At 45.6% G+C, this 27631-nt stretch overlaps 1 protein-coding gene across 3 annotated transcripts in view; it reads right to left on the reverse strand.

The window, feature by feature from the left end:
• Positions 1 to 27631, reverse strand: part of nbas (NBAS subunit of NRZ tethering complex) — a gene marked incomplete at its 5' end in the record, with an annotated part of 391676 nt that overhangs the window by 177466 nt on the left and 186579 nt on the right. For all 3 annotated transcript variants that reach the window (XR_014630909.1, XR_014630910.1, XM_084453787.1), the window contains one exon: positions 27415 to 27552. Coding sequence is in view for 1 of the 3 variants with exons in the window: in XM_084453787.1 (XP_084309913.1) it covers positions 27415 to 27552 (138 nt within the window). The remainder of the gene's footprint in view (positions 1 to 27414; positions 27553 to 27631) is intronic.

A 27631-nucleotide genomic window follows, 5' to 3' on the forward strand; every position in this document is an offset into this window, starting at 1 on the left:
ACAAGCTCAATCAATCAAGTCTTCTGATGCTACAGTAGTCTGTGTTTTGCTAGAGAAATAGGAACTTAAGGTAAATGTTTTAAAATGTGTGTGTGGAGTGTGTGCGTGCGTGTGTGTGTGTGTGCGTGTGCGGAGTGTATTGATTGCTCCTCTCAGGGAGAGTGTGCTGCTGCAGGGGAAGATAAATGGTTCAGTGAAAATCTCAATCTCTTTACTCAGCAGACTGTGATACAGCCTCACCTTCACACAACTATTATGCTAAACCACACTAAACCACACACAAACACACACACACACACACACACACACACATACATACACACACAATAAAACATGTAAACACACACACAAAGAAACAGCAAAGTGATGTGCAAACACAAGCACCAGAACATTGATGTTAAAGTCCCAGTTAACCAAAATCAGAGATTTGCTTGAAAACACATTCTATGTGTTAGTGATGCATTGCTGATAACATGTAAAAATGGGATGAACCATGTGTAGTACTGAATTGTGAAGTTAGACCAGTTTTGTGTTTTTGACCAGTTTTGATTTCTGGATTTTCTGGGCGGGCTTAAAACGGTACCGGATGACGTAGAGCGGTGTTCTTAGCATATCCCCGCCCTAACACTATATAAAGCTAGAATGGATTTGAATCTTCGGTTCTCCTGCTCAATCTTGAGTCTAGAATTAGCTAGTTTTAACCAACAGTCTAGAATTAGCTAGTTTTTCTTAGTTAGCAATGCCTATGCATAAAACTAAACGAATATGCATCCTTCCTGGATGCCAGCCGGAATGGGATGATAAGGTCTCCTTCTTTCACTCCCGAGTAAAGCTGAAATGAGAAGCAAATGGTTAGCATTTTTGAAGAGCCATGGTGTTACAGAGTCTGTCACCGCTAGCGCCCGCCTCTGCAGCAAACATTTCACTCCCGAAAGCTTCTGCAATTATAATATGAGGCTTTTGGGTTTCACGGACTCACGACTGGTCCTGGTGAATTCGGCGGAGCCAACCATCTCCCTCCCCGGCCTCCATTCTCCTCCTGTCGCATCAACCTTTGGTGCCGACACCGCTGCCTTGTGTGCTTATAGCTAATTAACGTTATAACGTTAGCTAGGTAACGTAAGCAATAGGGAAATACACTGCTACGTTAATCTACAAAATGTGTCTTGACATTTATGTGGTAATGTCAGCTATGATGAATTATATTATATCTTAGGAGGAATTATAGCTAACATTAGCTATGTAGCTTGCAGATGGGAGTGTGTATATAACCTTAGTCTAGCTAACATAGCTAGCAGCACCGACCAGGCGACCACCCACCAAATAACGTTACGGATGATATATTATGACTATAAGCGTTAACTATACAGAAACTGCCTGCCATATTTGTGGCACCTGATGTGCGTATGGGTTCACCGGTAATGGTTACAGTATATTTCTCCAGCGGGAGACCGGGAGGCGGGAGTGAGGGGGATGGTTTGGTAGACCAGCTGCAGCTGGAGAAAGACGCACCCTCTCCCAGTGAAGCAGTGCTCGGCGGCTACTGGCTGAACATTCCAGTTCTGTTGGATATGTTGCGGGAAAGTTGAAGCCGAGTGCTCGTTATTCTCACACATAACATTGCCAACGAGAGTGGATGAGTCTGTCCCGATTATCAACTCCGGTAGTGTACGCTTCTTCGCGCTATCAGCGCTGTTCAAGCCAGTGACTAAAAGGTACATTTTAAACAACTTTTTCCATTGATCCCAAGGGACGACAGGATCGCCTGGGAGGGATAGGAATGGGTCTGGAGGTGGCAGGGAGAAAATAGGGACAGACTCATACATTCCTCGTTGCCTGTTTTTGTATTTTGCATCTAAGGGGAGTAACACTGGCGCGTTGGTATAGAGTAGCTACAGTTTTACCTGTGTTGTTTGTCAGGAGGTAGGTTAGGAGGAAGCATCTGTGCGTTTGACTCATTAGACAAGTGTAATTTCAACTCCTCTCTGTTTTCACAAAGCTGTGCCTTCCTACCACAAAAGAGACGGCGTGCCAGTGTGACAATATGCAGACCAGAGAACGGTACTATTTGACAGGTTCTTCCCTCCACACCCCCTCCCCACGCAATTGGGTGTGGCTTCGGTGCCTTCAGCAGACACGCCCCCACAGTCTCAGACCAGAGAATGCTGCTGATTTTTAACCGATTTTGAAGCCTTATTTTATATACTTAGCGACATTTTTAATCACTCAGATTTGGCTGGGTGGTTAATGACATGTTTTCCTGTGGTGTGTGAAGGTCATAACAAAAATTTGAACTGGGTTAACCTGGACTTTAAGCAGCTCTTCTCTTGGCAAATTTGTGTTTTAGTCTCCATAATGACAACGCATCCAGCACCAAAGCAAGTGGAGATCAACTCCTACTGTCTGGGAGCACAATTAAACACCATTCACTCTGTCACTGGGCAACTGGGGGTAAAACCTAGTATGTTCTTTTCTAAAGTGAAAGCTGGAAAACCAAACATAGCATGTTGTTTTCTAAAGTGAATGAGGGTAAAAATGTGTATGTTGTTTTCTAAAGTGAATGAGGGTAAAACCTAGTACGTTGCTTCCTAAAATTAATGTGCGACAGATTACAGCACTGTGCTTACACAATCAAAGGGTAGATAACAGATTACACCCTGTGATTGTGTAAGCACAGTGATGTAATCTGTCATCTACCCTGTGATTGTGTAAGCACAGTGCTGTAATCTGTCATCTACCCTGTGAGTGTGTCATCTACACTCACAGGGTAGATGACAGATTACAGCACTGTGTTTACACACTCACAGGGTGGATGACAGATTACAGCACTGTGCTTTACACACTCACAGGGTAGATGACAGATTACAGCACTGTGTTTACACAATCACAGGGTAGATGACAGATTACATCACTGTGCTTACACAATCACAGGGTCCGCTGCAATGTGATGATGAAGCACAGGGACACAATTCAGTGACATGTAGTCACACAAATACACACTCCACACAAAGACACACTCCTCACAAACACACTACACACAAACCTAGTAAAACCTACTATGTTGTTTTCTAGAGTGAATATGGATAAAACCTAGTATGTTTTCTAAAGTGAATGTTGATAAAACCTAGTATATTTTCTGAAGTGAATGTGGATCAAACCTAGTATGTGTTCTAAAGTAAATGTGAGTACAGCTTAGTATGTTTTTTTTTCTAAAGTGAATGGGTAACACTTTACAATAAGGGTACATTAATAAGCATTAGTTAATGCATTATTAAGCATTAAGTAACAGTTATCTAATGTCTCTATTAACCATTTACTAATGTTATTTATGTTAACTAAGGTTAACTCACCTAACCCTAACCTTAACTAAGGTATTAATGAACATTATTAACCTAACCCTAAATAAGCATTAGTTAACAGTTAACAGTTTTTTTGTGGCTCTTATTGTAAAGTGTGACCAGTGAATGTGGGTAAAACCTAGTATGTTGTTTTCTAAAGTGAATGAAAAAGACTAAAGTAGAAGCTGAAGTTTCTTCTATAGAAACAGGTAATGCCTCTCACTTACTAGACTGGCCCCCTTTGATGTCAAATATATTGTTCTTTTTATTTATAAGCCAAACTCGGTACCGACCATCTTTGATAACTTTGAGATGCACTAATTACAATAATCAGTATCAGGGAAAGCTTATTCTGACAGAGTTACTGTGGGAGAGCTTATTCTGACAGAGTTACTGTGGGAAATCAGCTTTAATTTTTGTGTAATAACCTTCAGAACTCACTAAAATTGAGCTCCTCGGTGAATTCATACTCATAAGTAGGGGGCCAGTCCTTGTACTGGTCAGAGATGCACCGATTAACTTTTTTTCAATTCCGATCTGATTCCAATACCTGAATTTGGATATCTGCCGATATCCAAAGATCAGTGGTCTTTTTTCTTAAATAATTATTTAGCATAATGAACATACACTTTATACACACCATATTCTTACTGTATTGCTACTGTACTGCACTGAACTGTTTTTATGATATCTTGTTGTTGAGGATCCAAAACATAATAATTTGACTCAACATATGGCTACTAGTATATTGGATGTAGGCCAATAAAAGAATCCTTGAATCCTACTATATATTCATTTTTGCATATCAGTGCCCATGTTCATCAAATAAAAATAACTAATTTGTAAGATAGAAGCTTGGGATGAGACCCTCTGTCTGCTCTGCTCTCTGGTCACTCACTCCACACCTGCAACAGAGTGCGTCTCAGCCTGAGTAGAGGTGTCATATTCCACTGTGACACAACAAGAGTAAGGAGAGGGAGAAATGGCTCTAGTTTACAGATTGCCTCATTAATGTTATCAGGTCCCCTATTAGCTTTGGGTTTGAATCCAAAATATTGCCAAATAGGCGCATTTGCTTTTGGCTCTGCCACCGTCTAGAGCAGGGGTCTCAAACTCGCGGCCCGCGGGCCATCTGCGGCCCGCCACACCCCTCCATCCGGCCCGCGACATGATGTCAGAAATATAATGTAATCCGGCCCGCAAAATAATTTCTTGTAAACGGCGCCGGCAGGCAGGCCTACAATGCAAAATTCAAGTCGCTCAAACGTGGGGCGAAATTCTGTTATTGTGCGCAGCGCGCGAGGTGAACGATGCAGTCACAGGTGCAATCAATCCGCATGCAACTGAACGGAATGCAGCTCGCCACCGAGAGGCTGTTTTCATGGTTAACTAACGTTAGGAACACAGACAGTTTCAAGAAAGATGGACATTGCAGTATTTTCAATGGAAATGCTACCTGCCTGATATGCAAGAACAAAGTCGCCGTTCTGAAGGAATATAATGTCAAGGGCTGACGTCTCAGTCTTTCAAGATAAGTATCTAGCCAGAAATAGAGTAGTAGCCTACACATGTATTCAAGTGTCTGGTAAGAAATGGAAACAAACTTGAACTTTAATAAATGCAAGTAGCTAGCTACAGGTCTAGGGCAGGCTTACAGTAGTGATGCATCTTGCAGCTAAAACAGAATAAAGTACAAATGTAAGCTATTCAAGATCAAATAAAAGTAAGGAAAAAATATTTGCAGCACTAACTGTTAAAATATATTAAAATGAATGGAAACCGGTTTGAATTTGTATGATGAAAATGTTAGTTATGGAATAGTCTTGCAACATTTAGTGACTGAGTTGGGAGTCTAGTTATGGAAATGAAAAATGAAATTTTCCGAAATATTGCACTTTCTTATAGTTAGTAGTAGTTGAAGTTGATGTGGCCCTCCTATGAGTTGACGATACCAGCAGTGGCCCCAAGCCAGTTTGAGTTTGAGGCCCCTGGTCTAGAGTAATCAACTCGAGCACAGCACATGCAACTCAAAACTTTCACTCACACTTTTTTCAGCATAATGTTTGTTTTTGCACCAAATCTTTGCAAACATAAGCGAAAGGTCTGAAAAGGTAGGCTAGTTTGGTGAACTAGATTCTGGACTGAGGGAAACATGAATTGTAGCCTATGATTGAATGAATGAATGAATACCGGAGCCCTTTCACTTCACCTTGATTGGTATGTGGATCGTGGATGTCAGGCCGATACCCGATGTGTAAACCACGCCTGGATCCCTATACTGTCTCTGAGAGAGCACACTGGCACTCAATGTTCAATCAGCAGACAAATCAAACCAGGCCAGGTCCAGCCTGGCTTATGTGTGTGGCTGGCTTGTTTCTGTTCAGGACTGGTAGGACGGAAGCTAGTCATGCCACTGAAATAGCTGTGAATTGAAATGACATGAAATAATGTCTGATAAATTAAGATAGGTCTTGTCGCCTGGACACATCAGTGCTTCCAATGCTTATCCAGCACAATAAGAGTGGGATAGCCAGTTAGCTCATGAGCTCACAACAACTAGCAGCAGCTTCCATAACATTAATGGTAGCGGTCAGTGGCTAAAGCAGTTACACTGATGATTCCTGTAACGTAAGCTATTTTGCTGCAATTGGTTGAACTTCTGTTTCTGGACAAAGGTAAGGGATAAACCCAGATAACACAAGACTACCGGACCTACAGCGGGTAGCCTACCCAATGGATGAGTTGGCGGACCTCAGGCAGAATATAACACAAGTCTGGTGGACCTACAGCGGGTCCCCGATGGACCAGCTGGCGGACCTCCGGCAGAATCCGCTGGCGGGTTCCTGGCCATTTGCACATCGAATGGCAAGCGGACCTCTCGCGGATTATTTGCGTCAGGGACAGCGGTCTGCTAGTAATCCGAAATGCTTCCGCTATTGTTCCACCACCATTCCACCGGTAGTTTATTGTCTATATCAGGGGTGGCCAACCCGCGGCTCGCGAGCCGCATGCGGCTCTTTGCCCGTCAATGTGCCACTCCTCCATTCATTGATTAAAAAAAAAGTTGGATTGCGGCTCTTCCATCCTTTCATTAAAATTAATTAATTAATTAATTCCTTAAGAACGTTTCTCTCTCTCTCTCTCTCTAGTTTCGCTGTGCATTTCTTCCTGCCCATTTTAGCATAAAATCATATGATTCGTTTCGCTAGGTCGCGAGGAAGTCGCGTGAGAACCACTTCAAACCAATCATATAGGTAGCAAATCACCTTGGTAACAAAATAATTGTAAACAAAATAATTTGCTTTGCGTAGGGCATTCTCTTTTACGACAAAAGCTAACGTAGCCTAGGCTACTGTACACAACCAAAGAATGGCTGGAAAGAAATGCGCAGCGAAAAGAAAAGACGAACACAGGACATTTTTTACCCGAGTGGGAGAGTCATTTTTGTGTGTTGGCTGTAAGCCGACACACCAAGGAGAGGGAATCCTTTTTGTCCATGCTTCTTGCATCTTGCGTTGTTGACCTGCAATTCCATTGCTGCTACCACAAGAGGCAGTAGTCCCAGAACATCAAAACCAAAAGACTCCACTGACCACTACATGCGTAGTTTCTCTCCCTATCTGCGTGTGTGTACGGGGTGTGCAGGGGGGGGGGGGTTGGGGGGCATTGGGAGTAATAACAATGTCGGAGAGGACCCTGTGCAAGACCCCACGGTACGCTACTGCATTATAGACAGACAGTCCTCATTACAATAGGAGTAGGACACTTCAAATCCTATAGTAATTAATTTTTGTATAGGATGTGATGCACCAGTCGCTCTACGCCTATGTGGTTTATTTTCAGTGATTAGACTGACTGTTGACTGGCACAGCTTTAGGTGGTGATGGAGAAATTAGCTTAATGTATTGATGCTTTTTTGTGCGTGACTTACAGTGCCAGCGCACCTAGTATAGCGTTCGTCCGGTCATCACTCCCTCCCTCCCCTCCGTTCCTGCGGACAATGTTGGCCTGCATTTCTCTGTTGGCACCACAAGAGGCAGTAGTCCAAGGACACCAAAATCAACCCACCGATCTACAGTACACTGCACAAGTAGAGTAGTGGTGAGAGCATTGGACTCCCACCCTGGAGACTGGGGTTGAAGACCCGGTGGGGATGACTTTATGGGACTATACCCCAAACCTCCACATGTTCATCCTTTCACTCCAACCTTTACCCCTTGCCTTATAGATCCGATCCTGTCCCAACCCCAACCCATATTCTAACCCCAAACCACACTAGGGACTGGAAGAAACACACCAAAACCCACCCGCCGATCTCCACTGCACAAGTAGAATAGTGGTGAGAGCATTGGACTCCCACCCAGGAGATCGGGGTTCCTGGTGGGGATGACTTTATGTTATCATCAGTGTAACTGCTTTAGCCACTGACCGCTACCAGTAAAGGACAATGCTCGTTTTTGACAACCTGGATCTTATTTACGACATATTATAAGACGTTTGACTCACCGAGATCACTTTGGTGTAGTTCGGAGGCATGTAGAAGAAATTTAAAATCCATCTACATGCCTCCGAACTACACCAAAGTGATCTCGGTGAGTCAAACGTCTTATAATAGGTCGTAAATAAGGTCCAGGTTGTCAAAAACGAGCATTGTCCTTTAATGTTATGGAAGCTGCTGCTAGTTGTTGTGAGCCCATGAGCTAACTGGCTATCCCACTCTTATTGTGCTGGATTAGCATTGGAAGCATTGGAACTGATGTGTCCAGGTGACAAGACCTATCTTTATTTATCAAACATTACCGTCCTACCAGTCCCGCACAGAAACAAGCCAGCCAACACACATAAGCCAGGCTTGACCTGGCCTGGTTTCTTCATAGAACGTAATGGTAAGCCATTCTGTCTGATATGCCAGACATCATTGGGACATTTCAAAGCCTCAAATCTCCAGCCCAGTCCAGTCCAGCCTAACCCAGCTCAGTCCAGCCTAACCCAGCCCAGCCCAGCCTAGCCCAGCCCAGTCCAGCCTAACCCAGGCCAGCCCAGTCCAGCGTAACCCAGCCCATCCCATCCCAGCCCAGTCCAGCCTAGCCTAGCCTAGCCTAGCCTAGCCTAGCCTAGCCTAGCCTAGCCTAGCCTAGCCCAGCCTAGCCCAGCCCAGCCCAGTCCAGCCTAACCCAGCCCAGCCCATCCCATCCCATCCCAGTCCAGCCTAACCCAGCCCAGTCCAGTCCAGTCCAGTCCAGTCCAGCCCAGTCCAGCCCAGTCCAGCCTAACCCAGCCCAGCCCAGCCCAGCCCAGCCCAGCCCAGCCTAACCCAGCACAGCCCAGCCCAGCCCAGCCCAGCCCAGTCCAGCCCAGCCCAGCCCAGCCCAGTCCAGTCCAGCCTAACCCAGCCCAGTCCAGCCCAGCGTAACCCAACCCAGTCCAAAATATATTATGTCAGAAAATATCTTGTTGTATGTATTAATTTTAAATAAATTAACTTTAAATGTATATTTAATGGACAATAACGTTATTCTTCTTATTTTAGACTGGGGTGCCTTGGGATTTTAAGTACTTATGAAGGGTGCGTGACTGAAAAAAAGGTTGATAAACGCTGGTATATATGGTGTGGCTCTGGGTGGTACCACAGTAATTTTTGTGGCTCTTAGTCTCTGACTGGTTGGCCACCCCTGGTCTACAGATGTGGGAACATAAGAATGTAACTTGACCCGCGGTATTCTAACAGGCGCTTTACGGCATTCCGCACCACCGCTCGCCTGCCCATAGGGGCGCAGTAATACCACTCATTGACCCATTGCTGTAGCTCATCTCGCACATTAGATGAGCCTACCGTTCTCAAACTCCTTGTTCTCTGTCTGGTTGTAATTTAATTATTACGAACAAAGCCTATCTATTTATAGTTTCTATCTCTGTAACTGTCGCCGGGTCTATATCTGTTAACTGTCGGGACAAGTAGAAGTTTAATACATTAGGCTGAGTGTTCTCATATGGAACATGGCATCAGGACGAGTAAGATGGCTAACGGAGATGACCAGAGATGTGTTTGAAATGGTTCACTCACTCCCTATTCCCTATTACCATGGATGTATTGAGTGTGACTCATAGTGAACTACATGGGGAATGATTTAACAGTTTTGGGACACTACATGGAATATAACTGCGTAAGATATTCATGACTCAAACAAGCAGACGCTCCGATCACTGATGGCAGCAGGTTGAAATATCAGGTAGTATTCAGGTTCCATGTTTAGTTGAATGATAAATCCCATATAAATGGTTGGAATTCTAATGATGTGCAAGTGTGATTTTGTCAACTTTAGTGCTGTCTGCTAATAGCAGCCTGTGAAGCTGCACGATAAGACCGTGATAGCAAGTTAGCTCACGACAGCAGCTTCCATAATATTAACGGTAGCTGTCGGTGGCTAAAAAGCAGATAGCTAACTTTACAACGATGATTCCTGTAGCTATTTTGATTTTGATGCTATTAGTTCAACTTCTGTTTCTCGGGCAGGAACGGAGACGAACTCGCATTAGCAGCAAAGCAGCTAGAGGAATGATCTTAACATTAGCTAACTGCTTTAGCTACTGCTAGCTACCGTCTTCTTCGCTTCTCCTTCGGTAAAACATGACACCGTTGTGTTGTGGTATTGTGGAGGGCTTAGGCAGAAGCAGGAAGAGAAACCACTTTTGCCCCATATAAGTAAAATAATGGTCTCATAAGCATTTTCGATTGTAAAATTGTGTTCACTTGTTTTAGTTTGCAAACATATGTAATTTTCTTAGCATTCCCAGCTTTGTATGTAGTTTTAATGTGAAAGATACATCTTGAATGCAGTCAAGACAAATTATTTTGCCTCATAACTTTTGTCAAACCCCCTGGTTCCAGTCAATTGGATTATAGGCTATAGGCTACTTTCGTTTACAATGACGTTACCTTATGAACACAAATAGCTTCACCTATAGGCCTACATAAAAACAATAGCCTAAAACCATGTTTATTTACAATGTATTTTCTTTCATTGATAGCATGCCAATAGGGTGAGGAAAACGACGCGCGGTCTCTTTAGCCCTGAGACCATCAGGCAGGCAGCAGGAGGTCGTTGAAGGCTTTCTATATTATTATGATATTATGTCTAATAATACATTCGTTGAAAGTACACAGGCTGATCTACTATACGGAATTGGACCGAGGAGTGTTCTCATATGGAACTAGGCTGCACACGCCCGCCCGCGACAAGAGCTGAATTGTAGTCAGCTTTCCCCGCTGCGCGCAGGACGCGTGCATCCCCCGCTCCGAGCGAGAACGCAGGCGGAATGTCGCTCCCCGTCTGAAACGGCCTTGACTCCTGGAATCCCAAGGTCTTTCATATTGAAATTCTCTTGATGGTCTGGGGATGCGAGACGTGTTAAGGGAGTGCATCAGTCGTGAGCCTTGACAGTAGGCTACCAGCCTGCGCTGCGCTCAGAACAAAGTTGGATGAATGGATGGACTTTTTGGAATCCTGGAAAATGTTTATTGCGCTCTAAAATCATGAAAGCATAAATGTAAAAATGCAGCAACAGAAGTAGTCTAGATGAGATGGTGGTTTAAATGAATGGCAACACATAAATTGACTGGTGATAATGCTGATAATCTACAGTAGGGCCTACCTCTGGCTGAGTTCATGGTTACAGCCATTCATCTCTTACACATGGGCCTATACAATACTTGCACAATCTACTTTGGACGTTAATCCATCCATCTATCAATCAAACTAGCGAATTCAATGGCCGGTCATGGCAAAGCACCCGCTAACGCAGGCTACCCCCCTCCCACGATCCAGGGCTAGGAAACCGGTTCATCCAGTTTATTTGAATATAAAATAATTTGGGGGGGGGGGGGGGGGGGGTTACAATAGTCTAGTCCAGGTTCGCTGGAGGACCTGTATTTTCAGTGTTTGCTGGTAGCGGACTGCATCGATCAATGCAATGACTCTCCATGTTTTTCAGTTTTACCCTTTTCATCAATAAAACATCATTTTTACAACCATGTCTCATTGATTGGGAAGGCATTTAGAGCTGCCGGTCTATTAGCCTACATTCGGACTCAGAGGATGACATAACTGTTTATTGAGAAACAATTGGCTATATAAAGAAATACCACAATGCATGTAGTCTAGATATATTACATTATGGTTATACACTTTATGGTAGACTGCCCTCTCGCTCGCTAAGCAGGCTACATTGTGGCTGTTTTGTTCATCGCCTATAGGCTACACATTAGAAAAATGTTTTTTTTTATATAGACCTAGAAGGAATCAGAATATGTGGAAATTTAATTTTAGCCTATTTTAATACAAATTCTGCTTAGAGGGAATTATTTTCAACGGACATTATGACCTGAGCATAATTAATAATTATATAAGTTAATATAGGCCTATGAGAACGCAACGCTTTTTACGATAGGCTAGGCCTATGCGTCTTGTGATTGTACTGTAGCCTAGGCTACAACTTAAGGCTTGCCCTATTGAATTCATTTTATAGCCTACTAGGCTACTCATTATTATCGAATTATCTAGTTGATATATGAATAAAACAATAAGCCGTTTTAATGGCTATGGGCTACTAGTTGTAGCTATATGATGCGCTCTGCTCTTATACGCACGGTTGAGGCGGCAGCTCAAATACACTTCGCACATATCCTCTGCTATAGCCTCTCACAGACAGCTAGGTGCACTTCATGCATTGGTAGACAGTTCTGTTCTTGCTGCAGCTCGTCTTCACCATGCAAGTATTTTTGGGGGGGTATTCTTCTGTGGACACTGCGAGGGGCGCCGCAGGTGGCTGTTTGGACCCCAGAGCGCGCAGCTCTTCAGCCAACTGGAGGATGTCGCGTCTGGGGAGGCTCTGTGTCTCTCCACCATTCCCCAGCGAGTCCAAGCTCCCTCAATGAATAATAATTTTGTATGGATCCACACCTCCTATCAAGCTTATTTTTTCTTTGTATCGTGCTGAAGCCATATAGCCTACTGCGCTCAGACTTGGCTACATTAGCTGGTGCCCTGTCTTCAAATTTACTTCCGGGGTTTACGAGTAGCCTACCAGTTGAATGCGTTCCAGAAACAAAACGCAAAACCCTCACGTTCACCACATCTTTACTAACAAATATATTTACAATACTGTTATTTTGCACATTTGACTTAACAGACACCACGTCTTGACCCAACGTCAGTTGCCGAGATAGATAGGCTACTGTAGGCCTAGATATATTATAGGTGTTCGTAATAATTAAATTACATCGAGATGGAGAAAACATGGGTTTGAGAACAAGGTAATAATAACAATTAAACATTATTTGTATAGCCCCTTTCATACAGATAAATTCAGCTCAAAGTGCTTTACAACAGAGCATTTAAATTAAAGAATGTGAAATGTAGGCTAATGATGCTTCATTCGTAGACTATAGGAGAAAAACACTGAGCCCAGCCTGCTAAATCTACTCAAAGACGCAACCTGGCGGTGGTGCATCACTAAAACGAAATAACCCCCGTCTGAAATCCCACGAGATTTCCAAAGGGATTTCCCTGCCAAATACCGCGAGGTGAAATGCTGCAGCATGTGACATTTCTAACTTCCCACATCTGTATATCCTAGGCCCATTGGCCCTAGGCTTATGGATTTCTATTGATAAATTAACTTACTCTGAACATTTTTGGGTAACCCTTCCTTTCATAGTCCCCCAATTACTAAACATTGAGCATGAGCCATGAGCCAGCAAGCCCAACAGAAAAACACAGGCCAGAAGAGCTGGAGATGCCACATGCCTCAGGTGGAATTTAAGTTTGTTTGAGAACTTTTTTTATTGCAATCATAGAGGCGTCGAGAAAGAGAGCTTGCTTTTAATTGTCCTCCCTGAATAAATAAAGGTTTCAATTCAATTCAAACCCTGGTGATTGCCCGTGTCATGGTGTGAGGCATCTACGGCTTCTCACTTGGCAGGTAGCTCAACAAGATCATGACTTTCCCTTGGTATGGTGTCTAAGGTTGTGAGTTCAAGCCCTGGGTGATGCAGGTTAAACATGCGAATGCCTATTCAGGCATTGTACTGTGTGGATTTGACACACATGATTTCAAAGATATTTTAATATAAGAAGTTTTAAATAATTAGGGTCTGGGCAGAGACTCATGTTTGTCATTTGTCTCTTCCTTCCCCTTTTCCCTCTGCAGAACGTCTGGATCTGGGCCCCTGCTGCCCTGGGTCTCTGCTGCCCTAGGTCTCTGGGTTACTGCTGCCCTGGGTCTCATCATTTAGAACATTTTAATGAATAATATGTTTGCTTTCTGTCATTGTGTTTTTTATTCTGTTTATTTGTATACTTGTACTTTAATGTGCTCCTATCTCCATGTTGGTGATTGATTTCTTTCTCATTTGAAAGCTGGGACTAACCCTAACCGTAACCCAACCTCTCAACACTTCCCAGCCCTGGGAGCAATTACATGTAGTCTAAACCACTCATTTGATTTTATGGTCAAAATCAGGGACATTGAAATGTTTATTTTTTGACCTGCAGCAGCAAATGTATTTTACATTCTTATGATTGTGTTTTGAGCTCTGTTCTGTTTTATTTACACATTGGTGTGTATTGTATAGTACCAAAACTACAAGAAGAAAAAACTACAAAAACCAGAACTAAAAATGCCAGAGTAACGAGTACCAATGCTGCAAATACCAAAACCCTGTTCAATGTACAGTAGTTGGGATATGCTTGAAACCAGTTAACCAGCAGTCTCCCTCCTCACAGACCCTCTCCCACCACAACACAACATGGCACTGAACACTGAGTGAACACATCTGAACATTTGAGTGAACACATCTGGTTCCTGCTTCATTTGCAATGCTAAACAGACCGGTGTACGGAGACAGCAAAGCAAAGCACACACACACACACACACACACACACACACACACACACACACACACACACACACACACACACACACACACACACACACACACACACACACACACACACACACACACACACACACACACATTCACACACACACAGTCAAACTGGTCTAAAAGAGAATGCCGCACCCTCTATGTGTGCGTTTGAAAGACAGGGATGTGAGAGAATGAGGAGAGAATGAGAAGAGAAAGAATGAGAAGGAGAGAGAATGAGGAGAGAGAGAATGAGAAGGAGAGAGAGAATGAGAAGAGAGAGGATTAGAAGGAGAGAATGAGAAGGAGAGAGAATGAGAAGGAGAGAATGAGAAGAGAGAGAAAATGAGAAGGAGAGAGAGAATGGGAGGTATTTTTGGAGGCAGATGAAGAGGAGGAAGGAGACGGTGGCTTAGAGATGTGGTATGGAAGCCATTCCAGAGGAACGCAGAGCTACCAACGAGAAGAGAAGGCAGGGAGGGAGGAGAACTAACACGAGGAGCCAGAGAGGGGAGGAATACGCCAGAGGACAAGAGAATAAGAGAAACAATAGAGGATAGGGAGAGAGAGAGATGGAGAGGGAAAGAGTGAGAGAGGGACAGAGAAAGAGAGGGACAGAGAAAGAAAGGGAGAGAGAGGGAGAGATAGATGGACAGATGAGAGATGTAAAGAGAGAGAGGGATAGAGAAAGGGAGAGCTAGGGGCAGAGAGTGAGAGAGAGCGAGGGGCAGAGAGAAAGAGAGGGGGGAGAGAGAGAGGGAGAGAGAGAGGGAGGGAGAGAGAGAGGGAGAGAGAGAGGGAGGGAGAGAAAGAAGGAGAGAGAGGGAGGGGGAGAGAGAGAGGGAGAGAGAGGGAGGGAGAGGGAGGGAGGGAGAGAGAGAGGGGGATAGAGAGGGAGGGAGAGAGACAGGGAGAGGGAGGGAAGGAGAGAGAGAGGGTGGGAGAGAGAGAGAGATGGAGGGAGGGAGAGAGAGGGTGGGAGAGAGAGATGGAGGGTGGGAGAGAAAGAGGGTGGGAGAGAGAGATGGAGGGAGGGAGAGAGAGGGTGGGAGAGAGAGAAAGAGAGGGAGGGAGGGAGAGAGAGAGAGAAAGAGAGGGAGGGAGAGAGAGAGCTCGGTCCTTGTTTTGTTTTTTCCACAGGAACAGCCACCGCTGCCTTATCAACAGGAAGTAAAAGCTAAAAGGTCTGGCCCTGCCAGATAACAACACTCCCACACAGAGTCAGAGGGACACTTAGAAAGAAGAGATTACAAACAAGAAGGTAGAACAGGACAGGGTGAAGAGGGGAGAAATGGGAGGAATGGAGTAAAGGACTTGAACTTCTCCAGCAGTAGAGAGACGGGAAAGAATCATACCCCATTAGGATGGAGAAAAACAAGAGCCCTCTACAGTATATTGATGGGTGCAGTTGAGTGTGTGCGAGTGTGTGTGTGTGTGTGTGTGTGTGTGTGTGTGCGCGTATAGCGGGGTGGAGGAAGAAGGCAGCGGTCAGGACGACCTTGGCTGTCAGCAGGGACCCTCTTATCCAGGACTCCTGACTGTTTCTCCTGCTTTCCTCTCTCCTCCTCTTCTCTCCATCGTTCCACCCCCTCCCTCGCTCCTGTTAAAGCCCACCAGAGGCCCAGTCCACTCCAGGAAAAGGTCAGTCCTATTTCTCTCTCTCTCCCTCTCTCTTTGGAGAGCACCATCTGTTTTTAACAGCGGTACCCTGGTTCTGTCGTGGGCTCGTTCTCCTGGACCAGACACTCTGCTTCACCATATATACAGTACTGGCACTTTTTTAGAAAGATGGGTTCCAGTCCGTCCTTGCCTCTCTGCACTGTTTGCCTGTAGAGTTTATTTCAAGATTTTACTGATATCTTATAAAGTTCTGCATGGTCTACCTGAGTTATATTTCAGACCTGTTAGTCCCCTGTGAATGTATAAAATCAGATCAGATCAGTTGTACATGCTATCACTTTGCAACCCCCACCAAAACGTAGGCCCAAGTGAGTAAAAACGCCCATATCTTTGAGCTGGCAAGAATTATGAAGTCCATCACTCTTTTTTTCTCAAAAAAGTGTAAAACCTATCAAACCCTACTCCTCACACATTTCTTGGTCAATTGACACCCCAATTGCTACACTACATCTTCAGACTGTCCTCCATAAGATCTTCACAGATTTTTGAAACATCAACAATTGAGCCAACAGCGCATCAAAATGTTTTACTGTAAACAGTACTGTATGCAGCTACTGCAAATAGTCACTCAATAAATGTTAAATGTTCATGAAAATAAAAAAAAACTAAACATTTTCATGACATGGTAGATGTAGTGTGAAAACCAACACCTGACAACACTTGAGCAATTGAACACCTTGTCTATACAATAGAGAACTTACTCTGCACTACAGTATACTACTGTACAGTATACTTGACATGTTATGTAATTGCACTGCCTGTATCATGGACACAGTCACAGCCACCCATGATCAGATACTGCTGTCTGGCCATATCCTGTCCGGGTGGGGCTTGCACCTGAAGACCATCTTTGGGGGGGATGGACATCAGCGTTGCACAGCAGCCGACACCTGACTGCAAAACCCCTAGAATTTATAACAGGATGACCTCTCCAGGAGGTCGACACACATCAGACCTTGTCTGCCCTAGAATAACCGTTCTTTGTTCCATTGTCCCTGCAAGATTTACCGCCCTTTCTCATATCACGTGCCTGTACTCTTGACCACTGTTGATGATGTCCGCCATTTATTATGATGTGTACAGATGGGTTAGCCAATCACATCCCTGGAAGCGTCCTATCTGTGTATTGCTTGAATATAAGACTGCGCAACACCTTTCTGCTTCACTTCTGTTGGATACCACTCACGTGCGTTATCCTGAAGTCCTTGCGCTCGTATGTTTTCTCAATAAATCGGACTTAACCTCTTTGAGCGAACCTTGGCAAATCTTTTACTTTCGATCAGATTTAATTTCACTACATTATCCCCTTGTTGAATGTGTACCTTGTGGCAGTGGCTAGTTGCAAAACTAGAATGGAGAAGTAAGACGCCTCCTTCCCTCCACTAGTCTGGGGGTCCACCTTGGGCAAGTGGTAGTACCCCCTAGCCCCCCTACCTGGGGTTACAGGCAAAAACCCTGATGAAATTAGAACTACAAGGAAGAGAGACCCGGCCCGGAGGAAGCCCGGGGCCCTCGTCTGGAGCCAGGCCCAGACGGAGGGCCCGCATGCGTGCGCCTGGTGGCCGGGCTTACCATGGAGCCCGGCCGGGCCCAGCCCGAATAAGCAACGTGGAAGCACCATCTCCTCCTCCATCGTCCCGTGGACCCACCACCCGCGGGAGGAATTGTCGGGGTCGGGTGCGCTGCCAACTAGGTGGCGGTGAAGGCGGGGGACACCGACGGACCGGACCCGGGCGGCAAAGGCTGGCTCTGGGGACATGGAACGTGACCTCGCTGGGGGGGAAGGAGCCGGAGCTTGTGAGGGAGGTGGAGCGATACCAATTACACCTGGTGGGGCTAACCTCCACGCACAGCACCGGCGCCGGAACCAAACTCCTGGATAGGGGTTGGACCCTGTTCTTCTCCGGAGTTGCTCACGGTATGAGGCGTAAGGCAGGTGTGGCTATACTAGCTAGCCCCCAGCTGAGCGCCTCTGTGCTGGAGTTCACCCCAGTGGACGAGAGGGTCGCCTCCCTGCGCCTTAGGACTGTGGGGGGGGGGACTCTGACTGTGGTTTGTGCTTATGCACCGAACAGCAGTTCAGAGTACTCAGCCTTCCTGCAGACCCTGAGTGGAGTCCTTTTGGGGGCTCCTGCAGGGGACTCCAGTGTCCTACTGGGGGACTTCAATGCACACGTAGGCAATGATGGAGAAACTTGGAGGGGCGTGATTGGGAGGCATGGCCACCACGATCTGAACCCGAGTGGTGTTTTGTTGTTGGACTTCTGTGCTAGTCACGGTTTGTCCATAACAAACACCATGTTCGAACACAAGGATGCCCACAAGTACACCTGGCATCAGAACACCTTAGGCCGAAGGTCGATGATCGATTTCGTTATCGTATCATCTGATCTGAGGCCATGCGTTTTGGACACTCGGGTAAAGAGAGGGGCAGAGCTGTCCACTGATCACCATCTGGTGGTGAGCTGGTTTCGATGGCGGGGGAAACTTCTGGACAGACCTGGAAAACCCAAGCGTGTAGTGAGGGTGAACTGGGAACGTCTGGAGGAAGAGCCTGTCCGGAGAGATTTCAATTGCCACCTCCGGCGGAGCTTCTCAGGCATCCCTGTGGAGGTTGGGGACATCGAGCATGAGTGGTCGGTGTTCAAAGCCTCCATTGCTGAAGCTGCGGCTGGGAGCTGTGGCCTGAGGGCCATAGGTACCTCAAGGGGCGGTAACCCTCGGACACCGTGGTGGACAGCGGTGGTGAGGGAAGCCGTCCGACTGAAGAAGGAGGCCTTCCGGGTTATGTTAGCCCGGGAGACCCCAGAAACAGTTGCAGGGTATCGACTGGCCCGGAGGGCTGCGGCTTCGGCCGTGACCAAGGCAAAGCAGCGGGTGTGGGAGGAGTTCGGAGAAACCATGGAGAAGGACTTTCGGTCGGCACCAAAGTGTTTCTGGAAGACCATCAGACACCTCAGGAAGGGAAAGCGGGGGACCATCCAAGCTGTATACAGCAAGGAGGGGACACTGCTGACCTCAACTGAGGAGGTTGTTGAGCGTTGGAAGGAGCACTTTGAGGAACTCCTGAACCCGACTAATCCACCCTCTATGATCGAGGCAGAGCCGGAAGATGATGGGGGGTCGTCAATGTCCTTGGAGGAGGTCACTGAGGTAGTCAAACAACTCCACAGTGGCAGAGCCCCAGGGACTGATGAGATCCGTCCAGAAATGCTGAAGGCGCTGGGTGTAGAGGGGCTGTCTTGGTTGACACGCCTCTGTAACACTGCGTGGAAGTCTGGGTCAGTGCCGAAGGAGTGGCAGACTGGGGTGGTGGTCCCAATATTCAAAAAAGGGGACCAGAGGGTGTGTGCGAATTATAGAGGCATCACATTACTCAGCCTCCCAGGGAAAGTTTACTCCAAGGTGCTGGAAAGGAGGGTCCGGCCGATAGTCGAACCTCAGATCGAAGAGGAACAATGCGGATTTCGTCCTGGTCGTGGAACTACCGACCAGCTCTTCACTCTCGCAAGGATCTTGGAGGGGGCTTGGGAGTTTGCCCAACCTGTCTACATGTGTTTTGTGGACTTGGAGAAGGCTTACGACCGGGTCCCCCGAGAGGTCTTGTGGAGGGTTATGCGGGAGTATGGGGTGAGGGGGTCCCTACTTAGGGCCATCCAATCCCTGTACACCCAGAGCGAGAGCTGTGTCCGGGTCCTCGGCAGTAAGTCGTCTGCCTTTCCGGTGGGTGTTGGCCTCCGCCAGGGCTGCGCTTTGTCACCAATCCTGTTTGTGATTTTCATGGACAGGATATCGAGGCGTAGCCGGGGGGAGGTGGGTTTGCAGTTCGGTGAGCTGGGGATCACGTCACTGCTTTTTGCAGATGATGTGGTCCTGATGGCATCAGCTGCCTGCGACCTCCAGCACTCTCTGGATAGGTTCGCAACTGAGTGTGAAGCGGCTGGGATGAGAATAAGCACTTCTAAATCCGAGGCCATGGTTCTCAGCAGGAAACCGGTGGCCTGTCCGCTCCGAGTAGGAAATGAGTCCTTACCCCAAGTGAAGGAGTTCAAGTATCTGGGGGTCTTGTTCACGAGTGAGGGAACCATGGAGAGGGAGTTTGGCCGGAGAATCGGAGCAGCTGGTGCGGTTCTGCAGTCGCTATACCGCACTGTTGTGACGAAAAGAGAGCTGAGCCAAAAGGCAAAGCTCTCGATCTACCGGTCTATCTTCGTCCCCACCCTCACCTATGGTCATGAAGGATGGGTCGTGACCGAAAGAACGAGATCACGGATACAAGCGGCCGAAATGAGTTTTCTCCGGAGGGTGGCTGGGGTCTCCCTGAGAGATCGGGTGAGAAGTTCAGTCATCCGGGAGAGACTCGGAGTAGAGCCGCTGCTCCTTTGCGTCGAAAGGAGCCAGTTGAGGTGGTTCAGGCATCTAGTGAGGATGCCTCCTGGGCGCCTCCCTAGGGAGGTGTTCCAGGCGTGTCCGGCTGGGAGGAGGCCGCGGGGTAGACCCAGGACTAGGTGGCGGGACTACATCTCCGCACTGGCCTGTGAGCGGCTAAAGATTCCCCAGGCAGAGCTGGTTGATGCTGCTAGGGAAAGGGATGTCTGGGGCCCCCTGCTGGAGCTGCTGCCTCCGCGACCCGACCCCGGATAAGCGGATGAAGATGATGATGATGATGATGAATGTGTACCTTTGTTTTGTTTAGTTTAGTTTTTTATCCCTCGTGGTGTCTTTTAACATTTTGTGGAAACTTGTTAAGACGTGCCCCATGGTGTAACTTTGTGAGTTCATGCCCAGGGTGATCAGATTGAATGCTCACTCATTGTGCTGTGACATGTTTTTAAAGATGTTTTAAGTTCTTAGTTAGAGCTATCTGAAGCCAGCTCTCATATTCACTGCAAAATCTCCAATGTTCGTGAATTTATTTATTTTTGTTTTTTTTACTGACATCTTAGATGAAGTGTCACATTTGTCAGAATTATACAGCATCTCAACTACAATTTGACAGTATTGTGAGTTCTGTCCTCATCCCCTTGTCATCATGTTACTCACCCCCTCCAACTATTGCTCTCATATGGAAAAAAAACAAAAAACAACTACCGACAATCCTATAGTGCAACAGTGCGAGCTCTACCAATCAGAGTTGTTGCTGTTGTCAATCCCACCCAACCCCCACCCAGGACTACATCCGGTCAAATTGATTGATTGGCCCCTGATTGAGCACAGCCGCAGTTACTCTGCAATTAGGAAGACAGCCAAACTGCAGTCAGTTCTCATGAAGATCAACCATACATACATACATACATACATACATACATACATACATACATACATACATACATACATACATACATACATACATACATACATACATACATACATACATACATACATGAAAGCTGCCTTATGCCTTGTGTATGTGTGTGCCATGCCAGTTTGTTTGATAACATTCTTTTATAGAATGTTTTATTAGAAGATCAAGCGAAGGCCAAACTTCCAGCTTCTACCTTGGCTCAACCAGAACATGACCTTCCCTTGGTGTCTGTGGTTGTTAGTTCAATCCCTGGATGATGTAGAATAAACATGCTAATGCCTACTTTGTACTGTTTGGATTTCAGACACATGCTTTTAAAGATATTTAAGACATTTTAAATAATTTGCGTGCGGGCAGAGACCCTCATGTATTGGTCATTTTCTCTTCCTCCTCAAAAGACCTGACCCCGATCCAGTGCTGCACAGCAGCTGTAATGATTATTATTATTACTATTTCACACACGAGCATGGATATATACACTAACCCAGCTTTCTCCACTGCAAGCCGCACTTTGAATGTGGTCTGCTTCCAGGGGTTGGCGTTGGCAGTGCTCACAGGTTTGGGGGTTGTCCGTCCATGTGGGCTACCTTGGATGAACCTGGACGGTTTGGGGGTTGTCTGTCCATGTGGGCTACCTTGGATGAGGTAGTCATTTTGAAGCGACCGTTCCTCTGATTTCAGAGATAGGAACCAGAAAAATCAACGGGATGAAATTGTATCGAGAAAAAGCAAGGGAGTCCTCACTCCGAGGGTGCTGTTGGTGTTGGGCAAACAAAAGAAGCCATTCTCTGATTCAGAAATAATACAATAATGTATGACTGAAGGGATGGAGACCATGTCTGAAGTGATGGAGTCCATGTCTGAAGTGATGGAGACCATGTCTGAAGTGATGGAGACCATGTTTGAAGGGATGGAGACCATGTTTGAAGAGATGGAGACCATGTCTGAAGTGATGGAGATCATGTTTGAAGTGATGGAGACCATGTTTGAAGTGATGGAGACCATGTCTGGAGTGATGGAGACCATGTTTGAAGTGATGGAGACCATGTTTGACATGATGGAGACCATGTTTGAAGGCAAACAATAGGAGGAAATAACTGATAAAATCAAGCAAATCCCCCTCTCAGATTCCAGCCTTCTCTCATTAGACAACAGTCTAACACAGTGACCCTCTACTATAGGAGAGAGAACAGAGCCTCTACTATAGGAGAGAACAGAGTCTAACACAGTGAGCCTCTACAATAGGAGAGGACAGAGTTTAACACAGTGAGCCTCTACTATAGGAGAGAGGACAGAGTCTAACACAGTGAGCCTGTACTATAGGAGAGAGACCAGAGTTTAACACAGTGAGCCTCTACTATAGGAGAGAACAGAGTCTAACACAGTGAGCCTCTACTATAGGAGGGGGCAGAGTTTAACACAGTGAGCCTCTACTATAGGAGAGAGGACAGAGTCTAACACAGTGAGCCTCTACTATAGGAGAGAGGACAGAGTCTAACACAGTGAGCCTCTACTATAGGAGAGAGGACAGAGTCTAACACAGTGAGCCTCTACTATAGGAGAGTCTAACACAGTGAGCCTCTACTAAAGGAGAGGAGAGGACATGAGACATGAGGAGAGGAGATAATACAGGAGGAGAGGAGACATGAGGAGGAGAGGAGACAAGAGGAGTGGAGAGAAGACAGGACTTTGGACTTTAATTCTTGAAATGGTTTGATTCACCTTTGTTGGGTGAGTGAGTGATCCGGTTGGGGGTGATTTGTATTAGAATAGTTTTCTTAATGAACAGACATAAAAGAAAACTTACTTACTTAAAAGACAAATGGTGGACCTTTCAGACTAGTATTTGAGTCCCCCTTTAACCCCCACACACACAAGCAGGCACAGAAGCCAGCAGGACTCAGGGCTGTTCATGATGATGGACACATGACTAATTTAGTTCCTTCAGGCGTGATAACCCGGTTCAATAACACACCAGCTGAGCTGCTCTCATTATGGGATGGAGGGAAAGAGAGAAGAGAGGAGGAGGAGAGGAGGACGAGAGGAGGAGGAGAGGAGAGAGGAGAGGGGAGGAGGAGAAGAGGAAATCCGAAAATATGCTGTTACTCCCACACAGCATGCACGCACACACACACACACGCAAATGAACAAATATGCAAGCTTGTGCGCACACACACACACAAAAAAATACACAAGTGCACACAGACACAGACAAACAATTAAGGAAAAATGGATTCAAACAGCTTAATGATTTCCTAGCTGCAAATTGTATTCTGGACATTTTTCGGTCATGGCACAGAGACAGCATTGGTCAAGGTTGTAAATGACCTCAGAATAAATGCAGACTTGAAAAAGCTCTCTTTCCTTGTCATCCTGGACCTGAGTGCAGCGTTTGACATGGTAGACCATAATATCTGTTACGTCTGTGTCTGTGTCTGCGTGGTCTTGTGTTGTGTTCCCCTCTCCCCAGGTGTTTGTGTGTCCTCCGTCCAGCCTGCTGATCCCTCTGCTAATTGTTGTCCATCAAGTCTCCATCAAGTCCACCCAGAACTGGCCCTCCCTATACGCTTGTTACGCAGGTTGCATAGGGCCCCGCAAATTACGTAAGGCCCCGCCTTCCCCTCCTCTCGTGCCAAAGCAGGTGTCAATCAGTTAGGCTACAGTGTATGAGAAGAATATGAAGCGGAGCTACATTTCGGGGAATGAAAAGAGGAAAAAAAAGCATGAGACTGAATTGCGGTAACAGCAATCAGGTAAACTTGCGTTATCTCCTCTCCAAGTTTGATGTCAGCAAATAACAGTGGCTAAAGTTAGCGTTAAGTTGCTTGTTAGCTTTCAGCGCATCCCAGTAAGTTAGTCTGTCTGTCTGGCTAACCTAGCTCAGAACATGGGCTCAGCAGCGCATCTCTTGGTCTGCATGTCTTTTGCTTGTCAGCCAGTGACTCCAGGGCTGTGTTCTGTGATTGTTCTGTGATTCTACAAATATTTACGCTGTGTGGCCAAATGAGTTAGCTAGATAATGTTAGCTAGCTACGTTGAAGTACATTTTATTATTAAGTATTAAGTATATTAGTAGTATTAGTATTAAGTGTACTTGTGTAATAGTGTTTCACAAGGGATGGGCCTATGGGATAGGCAATGCAGCTGATTAAATTAATAAGATAATAACATTAATAATAGCATTGTTACCTATAATTTACAGGTGCTACAGTATGCTGAAGTTTGTTGGTAAAAGAGATGCTGGATCATCAGCTAGTACAAGCTCAGTTGATCCAATCGTTGCTCCAACACGCTGTGCGCATGTGTGCTGGAGCAAGTGAGGAAGCTATTTCGTGTCGGACGTTTCTAAAGATCATATTACAGAGGCATGTGAAAAACCACAACAGGCCTACGCTCTATGTAAGCACAACTAGCGATTCATAAAGACGGATTGATGAAAACCGTTTCACGGGAGAAAATAGATTTATAGAAACTGCATTCTCGGTGCCCCGACCACCGCCATTACATGGATATACTGGCTCGCGCTGAATTTAAATTTCTTCTACATGCCTCCGAACTACACCAAAGTGATCTCGGTGAGTCAAACGTCTTATAATATGTCGTAAATAAGGTCCAGGTTGTCAAAAACGAGCATTGTCCTTTAATTACTTGTGGAAATGCATCAAAATTGCAATCAAATAGCCAACTAAACTCATATAGCCTAGCATAATAGAACTACAGTAGCCTATATAAAAAAAAAAAAACGAATTTCCACTTGAGTGCGTGCTTTGATCAAATACAGTACTTTATTCTCAAATGAGGCGTATGCTGCATCGATAGGCTACTGTATTCGCAGAACAAAATTGTATAGCCTAAAAACAACCCAACATTAGAACAATTAGAGCAAATGATAATCAAGAAAAAAATAAATGAAATGACAGACAAGTTGTCGTGTCTTAGGCTATTGTAGCCGAAAAGAAAGTCTCTAAAACCACCGATGTAGGCTAACGTGGTCTAGGCTGTAGGCTATTATTTAACAAATACAGTAGGTCTAGTAGGCTAATCTACTGTACATGCCCACAACACGTCTGTGTTCCTGAAGTCCATTTACTGGGAACGAAAAATGACTCGATGCTCCTCTGCTTCAGGTTGCTGACGCGCTTTCTGGCTACCAAGGAATGCAGCTCTTGCGCAGCAGACTCGTTTGCGTTTTGCGCTCGACATTAGAGTAACAAAGAAATGAAACGTGACAGTAGGCTACAGCCTACAGGCAACATGTAGGTCTACATACAGTTCTGTTTTTATTCACAGTAGGATACAGTACTGTCATGAAAATCCCACCAGTAACCAGATAGCAGGCTAAAAAATAAAAGTTTTTTAAGCCTGTCCGGTAGACCAGGAGGTTCGGATCTCTGAAGTTCAGATGAGTGGGGTCCTACTCATGGATGTATTAATAGAACTGGATGCAGTGACTATGTTGACGCCTCGTTCTTGAGAGTGAAGCTTTTTGAAGGGTCCACTGACCCCCTTTGACATGCGCAGTTGAGTTTTTTTGCGTCACAGGCATGCGCAGTTGTGCTTTTTAACCACGTGATTTGTTGACCCGGCCGCGTCCACGAAGTTTACACATTCATGTGGATGTTTAATCCGCGTTCACCGCTCTCCCCGCTGTATTGCATGTCCCTGCATTAGCATTGTTAAGTACCTGCCATCAAATCACGATTCTGTCAAATATATAGTTTTGAAAAATTATTTCTTTATCCAGGCATCTTAGTTTTACCAGTTTCATTATAGCGGAGCAGGTTATATTTGCTCGTATGTGGTATTTATTTTGTTCACAAGTTCGCGATCGTACAGCCAGGCTACAGAGCTCCAGAAACCGTAGCCATAGCAGAGGAGCGGCCGGAACAGAATGCTCCTGTTGCGGTACAGGAACGCGGCTAATAGGGAAGTTTGTGGTGCTATTTTTCATTCACCCTTGATGAATCCTAACACAAACCCATATCTATAACATATTCATTCTTCTTCTTCTTAATATTATTATTATTATCATAACCGTACTCAGCGAATGGAAAATAGCACCACAAACTGAGCCATTAGCCCTGTGCTTGTACCCGCAACAGGAGCTCTCTGGGCCGGCCACAATGTGATGCAGCTCGGCTTGGCATAGGGGGTTCTGGAGCTCTGTAGCCTGGCTGTACGATCGCGAAGTTGTGAACAGAAAAAATACCACATACGAGCAAATATAACCTGCTCCGCTATAATGAAACTGGTCAAACTAAGATGCCTGGATAAAGAAATAATTTTTCTAAACAATATATTTGACAGAATCAGTATTTTATGCAAGCTAGTTCTTAATGCTAATTCAGACACACTAACAGAGCGGGGGAGAGCTGTGAATGCGCATTGGAAATCCACAGGAACGTGCAAACTGTTCGTGAACGCGGCGGGGTCTGAGAAAAGCACAATTGCGCATGTCAAAAGGGGTCGATTCGGCAAGATGGCGCTGATCAAAATGTTTCAGGAAGTAAATCGCTTCCTGGCCCCTTGGTCCTACTGTACTCTTAATTATTAGAAGAAATCGATAACATGTTTCCTCCCTCACTTGCAAAAGACTGTTAGCGCTTAGCAACAAGCAGCCAAGCGTTTGAGCGTGTCCATTCTCTCCACTCAGATCAGCTGCATTGTTGCCAACTCTTCAGTAAGGGAAGTAGCTATTGGCTGTCCCAGAAGTCGCTAGAAGTAGCTAGATGGCAACAAAGTCGCTAAGTTGGCATCACTGATCAGCTGGTCTGCGCGTGAGCGGGTGTTGCGCAATACTGACCCGCTGTTGCGCAACACAGAATTGGAGCGGAGGAGAGATGAGAAACGTCTCTTCTGATCATTTATAGGGAAAATGCTTCCTAGACGAATATCTTCATCTTATTGCCAGTTAGAAACAGGCTTGGAAAGATAAAAGGTGCAAGATAACGTTTATAGGGCGTAAATAAATATAAAATACATTTTCAATACTGTTAGTTTTGACTGGGTGTAGCCAGCTTACTTCTTTGCGACGTGTCTATGCACATTTACGTAGTTAATATTGTTTTTAATATAATTAACAGTGACACACAAATGAACAAATAGGCAAGCACAGACACACACACACACAGATACACACAAGCACACACACGCACACCCTTTCTCACCCTGTAGAGTGTGTGGCTCTTGTCCTTGAAGCAGGGGCTGATGTAAGCGTAGATCTGGAGGGCGTAGTAGTACGCTGCCAGCTGCAGGGACAGCGACGAGTGGCTCTGCTTCTCAAAACACTGCTCAGCATCCAGCACCTGCAAACACACAGCTGGTCATGTTTACATCTACTGGTACATCCTAACTGGTCAGCATCTAGCACCTGCACACACACAG

The sequence above is a fragment of the Borostomias antarcticus genome (genome assembly GCF_949987555.1).
Source record: "Borostomias antarcticus genome assembly, chromosome: 19".
Taxonomy (NCBI): domain Eukaryota; kingdom Metazoa; phylum Chordata; class Actinopteri; order Stomiiformes; family Stomiidae; genus Borostomias; species Borostomias antarcticus.